The 6,312-nt window shown below is 56.6% G+C and overlaps 3 protein-coding genes across 3 annotated transcripts; 1 reads left to right on the forward strand and 2 right to left on the reverse strand.

Moving 5' to 3' along the window:
- Nucleotides 1–878: 878 nt before the first annotated feature.
- On the reverse strand, nt 879–1,688 carry GNI_000840 (AAA domain protein; the record flags this gene model as incomplete). Its single annotated transcript, XM_011130147.1, has 1 exon — nt 879–1,688. The coding sequence occupies one exon, from the start codon at nt 1,686–1,688 to the stop codon at nt 879–881; it is 810 nt and encodes a 269-aa protein (XP_011128449.1).
- Nucleotides 1,689–1,798: 110 nt separating this feature from the next.
- GNI_000850 (40S ribosomal protein S17) lies at nt 1,799–3,347 on the reverse strand (the record flags this gene model as incomplete). Its single annotated transcript, XM_011130148.1, has 2 exons — nt 1,799–2,236; nt 3,093–3,347. The coding sequence occupies 2 exons, from the start codon at nt 3,345–3,347 to the stop codon at nt 1,799–1,801; spliced, it is 693 nt and encodes a 230-aa protein (XP_011128450.1).
- A 239-nt stretch (nt 3,348–3,586) lies between these two features.
- Nucleotides 3,587–6,156, forward strand: GNI_000860 (transport protein; the record flags this gene model as incomplete). The annotated part of the gene is made up of 2 exons (XM_011130149.1): nt 3,587–3,793; nt 3,946–6,156. The coding sequence occupies 2 exons, from the start codon at nt 3,587–3,589 to the stop codon at nt 6,154–6,156; spliced, it is 2,418 nt and encodes an 805-aa protein (XP_011128451.1).
- Nucleotides 6,157–6,312: the final 156 nt, after the last annotated feature.

Below are 6,312 nucleotides of genomic sequence, written 5' to 3' on the forward strand. Positions count from 1 at the left end.
GAAGTGCAATCTCCGGTTGAATAGCAGCAACCTCCGACTTCGACTTAACACCCTTCGTTCGCGGGGCCGCCTCAGATCGAGAAGCCGCCTCCTTTTGAGGAACAATCGTCTCCTTGGTCGTGGGACGAACCTTTCCTGGCTTCCCGCAACACCCCATTTAAAATTCAACAACCGGCGCCAGTCGTTCCTCCCCCTCCCCTCAAAACTGATTTCTCAGCGTCAGGCCCTCAGCGTCGAGCCTTCAGCGTCGAGCCTTCAGCGTCGAGCCCCCCGCGTCGGTAGGAGTTAGTAATGCCAGGCCGGAGCCCTTTCGACAGATCTACCTGCCGCGGACTTTGTTGCACGAGGAAGCCGGAAACCTCGAAAGGGTAAGCGCCCAGGGCGCTCCACCAGGTGAGAGGGTTTAGGGTTTAAGTGCTGCGCGATTTTGTGGATCATTACTTCGCCCCCAACGAGCATTGGCGACCGCCCGTCTACTGACCCGAACAGGCACGAGCTTGGGCGCTGCTTGCCTGACCCCTGGCTCGTTCAGGGGCAAAGGAGTGTCCTATGCGAAATCGCACACGTGTGTGCGCGCGTGCGGGTGTGTGCAAAGCTGTGTGTACACGGATTACACGGGCGGTTCTGAGCCTTGTTCTATCCCGCCCCGCGTGACTGTGAATACAGTTTGGCAGGGCGGCCGCCACGGATGCGAGAGGACCGTAAGCAGCCGACCTCTCCGGTCCGTTGCGGTGAGTCCGATTCGCACATCCACTAGCGAATTCCAGATGTGGCCCAGCGCGGGTTGGTTCTCCGAGCGACTGACGTGGTTCAGACAGAGAACCATGGGCTTCGCTCGGAGCCTGCGCAAGGCGCTGACCAGCAACACGAACTGCGCACTACGCCGCCGGTAAAACGTCTTTGGTGAGACCCGAGTCCTTGCCAGGCTTCCGGCCGCCGGGTCTCCGGCAGCCAGGGCACCGGCCGCCAGGTCTCCGGCCCCGGTCTCCGGCCGCCGGCTCCGGCGATAAAGCACGCAGTCGCTGCGGTTCTAACCTTGGTTCGAGTCGGGGACGTCGTACACTAGGTGCGTAGCCCGGTCGGACGCGGTCCGATGAGACGTGGCCGGATCGGACGTTGCCCGGCGGGAGGTTGCCCGGTCGGTCGTTGTAGCGGAACAGTTGCGCCACGGAGTCGATGACGACTACTGAGCAGTCCAGCTGTTCCATTTGCTGGACCTGTTTAATCAACTCTTCGGGGTCCCTGATTTGCTTTACAAACACCCTGTGTAGGAGCCGTCGGGCCCCTTCCGCCTCCCGACCTTCCTCTGCCAACCCACGACCTGAGATTTTGCTTTGGAGCATTTGGTGTAGACGTTCGATGGCGCAAGTGCCCTCCGTGTGCAGCCAGACGCAAAGGGCCGTCGGGTGGCGCAGGAGCGTTTCGCCCAGAACGGCGAAGGCCAGCTGCGTTTTGCCCAGTCCCGCGGCGCCATGCACGTCGTGAAGCAACCCACTCGCCAAACCGCCCCCGAGCGCCGCGTCCAGTCGTGGCAGACCCGTCGCGAACAACTGGCGATCCGCGTCTCGGTCGTAATCTCGGTTGTGTTCTAGCTCGCCGTGTTCTGACTTGCCGACGGAGATGGCCTTGAGCAAGGCAATCAACGACGCTCGCGGCGGCGGTACCGTGAAGGAAGCGGCTGGTGTCATGGCACAAAGTTTCAGAAAGCAAGCCCGTGGAGAGGGACCGCGTGGCTGGGGGCCGTAGCGTTGGGCCCGAGGAGCGTTGGGCTCGAGGAGCGTTGGTTAATATAAAAAGGTCACCAGTTGGCTCCAGCGGGGACGCCGCCTCGGAGACGGTTCACGTTGGTGTTGGGCTTGGTCTTGTAGCTGGCTTCGGCTTGGGGTTTGACGTAGGTGAAGCCGACTCCGACGGAGCGGAGCATTTCGAAGGTATCGTCGTCAACCTGGACTGGGTCGGAGCACTCAGTGATGCTGACTTCGGGCATGACGTCCATGCGACGCTCGCGCTCGGCCTGTTGCACGGCCAGCGAGATGCCACGCACGTTTCCGCTGCGAACACGCTTCATCAAATGCGTCACGAACCCAGCGATTTTGTTCCGTAGCCGCTTGGTCGGAATCTGAGCAACCTCCTCCGCAATCTTCTTGTTGATTTGGAAGTCGCAAGTCAACTTGTTGTGGTACTTCTCCACAATCTGGCGAGCAGAACGCTTCACAGTCTTCGTACGAACGCGGCCCTAAACATAACACATCTAATGCAGCCCACCACGGCTGGTGCAACGCCGTCGCCACTGTGTCGCCACACACGTGTGTGTATGATAGCACACAAGTGATTGCGTATAACACAGTAGCCCTGTGCGACCATAACACCAGTCACACCCGCGACAACAAGGTCCCCGCGACAACAAGGCCCCGGCGACAACAAGGCCCCCGCGTGCCCCCGAAAGACAGGTCAGTGGACTTTAAACGGCTTCGGAATTCTTCCGCCGTGTGTTGAAGATTTTGCTTACCATGGTGTTAGTTGACTTGACTCGCCCAGCAACAACAGCTTCGCAAAAAAAAGGAGACAAAACGGCCAGGAGTTGAGCAGTGAGCTTCTTTCATGTTATAATACGGCACCCCAACTTCCGGAACGCCTGTTGGATCTTGGACTCATCCCTAATTATCAAGAATTGCCCGCTAGGGTGAATGACTAGACCACCTGAAGTACACATTACATACCCCTCATACATACCCCCGTGAAGAATGTATTTTTAATTCGTCTAAATGGAACACTCCATTTTTAATTCGAACACTCCTGGTCCTCTTGCGGTCTCCGGCAGATGGGTGTACCGTGTCTGTGTGTGTGTGTCCGGTAACGAGTGTGTGTCCGGGCTTACTGTTCTGGTTGTGATAAGAGGAGACGGAGGGGATGGCTGTTTCAGGGCTTGTTGGCAGCGTAGCTGCCTTGGGGGGTGGCGGCGTGGTCGTAACGTGGACCGGCTGTGGTGGTGGAGCGATCTGGCTGGGTTCACGGTCGACTGGCGCACGGTCACTTGGTCCACGGTCACTTGTCCCACGGTCACTTGGCCGTTCAGGTTGGATTAGGGGCACCGGCGGGGGCGCCACGGCGACCGGGGACGGTTCCGGGATGTTCCGTGTTATGCCCGGTTCCTCCGAAATGATGTTGCTTCGAGGCTTCTGCTTCGGCACCGCCTTTGACTTCGCCTTCGCCTTAGCCTTGGTCTTAACCTTCGGAGCCTGCACCGGCGCAGCAGGCGGCGCCGGCTTCGTACTTGAAGGCGCAGCCGCCCCTCGGGCGTTGATCTCTGCCAGGAACGGAAGCACAGGCCGAGCCGGGTCACTCATTTCACAAATAATAAATCATCGGTTAGCTAGACACCCCCCCCTGCGTCACTGACGTTATCCCCTCGCTGTCACCAGTGCGCGAATGTCTGCCCCGCTGCGAATCTCTGCCCCGCTGCGAATGTCTGCCCCGCTGCGAATCTCTGCCCCGCTGCGAATCTCTGCCCCGCTGCGAATCTCTGCCCCAAGTCTGTGCCCACCCGGGCAGTGATGCCTTCCTTATATTCTTTTTTGGATTAGAAATGGATACTGCGTCCGTAATACGGTCTTCCTGGTCGCTCTGGCCCTGCACTAGGGCCGAGGCTAACCAACTGGAAGTGCCGCTGGGCCTGGTATACACTCCGTTCGCGCTGAGCCAGCCAGTGCAGGTCGTGAACTACGATCCGGTCAGGAGTCGCCAAGGTAATACGATTCTCAGCCCCGTGTGCCACGTGGACTTCAGAGCCAAGGTATGAGACTACTTCCACACATGTCACGGCCAGGCCACACCGCCAGACGTCACGGCCGCAGACGGTGGCCACCAAGTGTTTCCACTCAATGAGGAATACTTGATGAGGAACACTTGCACACCAAGTGTTTGCACTCAATGAGAATCTTTTAGGTATGGAATGACCCGATTTCGGGTGGGAGGAATGCGTTCCCTCCATTGTACGCAAGTCAAATATCGGAGCAGATGCTGCCGGCTGAGTTGACTCACCCGGCGATGGATTACGTGTTGAATGGGTCCACGAAGACGAGGCCGACTGTGTTGTTGGTAGTGGACACGGCATTGTACGAGGAGGAATTGGAGGCGTTGAAGGACTCTTTGCAACAGGCGATTACGTTGTTGCCGAGCGACACACGAGTGGGGTTGATTACGTACAGCACGAGTGTGAACATTCATGAGCTGGGTTTCAGTCAGTGTGTCAAGAGCTACGTGTTCCGAGGCAACGCGGAGGTAACTCAGAACGACATGATGCGTCAGTTGCGTATCCATAAGAACAAGACCGGCGGCGCTGTGAGTGAAGCCGAAAGGTTTATTTGCACGCTTGAGAATGTCGAGAACACCTTGACCAAGATCTTGGATGACCTGAACCCATCCTCCTGGCCTACTCCTCAAGACAACCGACCTGCTCGTTGCACTGGAGCCGCCCTATCGGCTGCCGTGGGCCTAATGGAACTTCTCGCATATCAACAACCTGGTCGCATCATGCTATTTTCAGGAGGAGTGTGCACCACTGGACCAGGCATGGTTGTCGGTCCCTCTCTAGCGGATACCATCCGACAACACCAGCACATTCAAAAGAGCACCAAGGAGGCGAGCCTCTCGGGTCCGGCCTGCGCGTTTTACCGAGGACTCGCATATCGCGCGATCCAGAGCGGACACGCGATTGACCTGCTCTGCTGCTCGCTCGATCAGACCGGGTTGTATGAAATGAGGATCTGCAGCGAGCGCACAGGTGGACTCTGCGTCATGAGCGATACCTTCTCGCTCAACGTCTTCAAAGACAGCCTACGCGAAGTCTGCAGGGCTGCCGGACCCCAAAGCGCCCAAGCCTACAACGTCAAGGTCGAAGTCATGTGCAGCAAAGAAGTCAAGGTCGCAGGAGGCATTGGCTGCGTCACAAGCACGCAGCGCAGAAGCGCCTGCGTTAGTGAGAGCGTCGTCGGCGAAGGTAACACCTGCGAATGGGTTTGCGGCGTTATGGACGCTAGCTCCTCGCTGGCTATATATTTGGACGTGGTAAACAATAATGCCGCTTCAGTCAAGAACAAAAATGGTTATGTCCAATTCCAAGTCTCGTACATTCATCCGAATGGAGAGCGCAGAATTCGTGTGCACACGATTTGCTACCAATTTTGTGATGGCGGAATTATCCAACTAGGTAGCGGCTTCGATCAGGAAGTTGCCACTTGCCTCATGGCGCGCCTGGCCGTGTACCGAGCCAATAAGCGAGAGGATGATAACTACTCTGGCGGCAATGCCATAACCAGTTTATTCAATACCATCACTGGCGGCAGCGGGAACACTGCCAACGCTGTGCCTGCGTCCTCAAGCGGCAGCGCTGCGCCAGTCGAGGACCTGATCGACATCATCAGGTGGCTGGACCGAAAGTTGATTCGGCTTTGTTCTGTTTTTGGAGAGTACGAGAAGGACAAGCCGGACACGTTCCAGCTGAATGTAGAGTTTGAATACTACCCCCAATTTATGTACCATCTGCGCAGATCACCTCTTTTGGACTTGTTTAACTCCAGTCCCGATGAGACGGTGTACTATCGGATCTGCTTGTTAAAGGAGACGGTGGCGAATACGATGACCATAATTTGTCCCAGCTTGCAACAATATACGCTGAACAGCAGCCAGGCTCAGTATCAGGGGGCTCAATACCAACAGGGCGATTCGAGCATCGCTCCTGTGCCTTGTCTCTTGGATTCGACGTCGCTGAAGAACGATTGCATCTTACTGATGGATGACTACTTCCACGTGATCATCTGGCATGGTTCACTGATCAACAAGTGGGTAGAAAGCCAATATCACCTGCTGCCCCAATACCAGAACCTAAAGGCTCTGTTACAGCTACCCCAGATGCACGCAAACCTGCTACTCAAGTCCCGAATCCCTTGCCCGAAGTTCATTTCTTGCAATGCTGGCGGCAGTCAGGAAAGATTCATTCTCGCCAGGGTGAATCCTTCGAGCACGCACAAACAAGGAGCCGGTTATGACAGTTATGGCGGCGCAGGGGACGACGGTCGAGGAACAGCCATCTTGACTGAGGATGTCAACATGAAAACGTTCATGGATCATCTTATAAAACTGTCCGTCTCATCCTAGCCCGACTCGGGCTTGGTATTTTTAGAAAGCTCCTTTGTTGGTGTAACTAACGCTCGTATCACCACCAGCGTTCGTATCGCTGATGCTGGTTGACATGTTCTGGCTGGTACCAGTTGGCTCATTTTCGAGCTAGGTTGAACCTCGGGCCTAGTTGGA

The sequence above is a fragment of the Gregarina niphandrodes genome, assembly GCF_000223845.1.
Source record: "Gregarina niphandrodes unplaced genomic scaffold scaffold00001, whole genome shotgun sequence".
NCBI lineage: Eukaryota > Apicomplexa > Conoidasida > Eugregarinorida > Gregarinidae > Gregarina > Gregarina niphandrodes.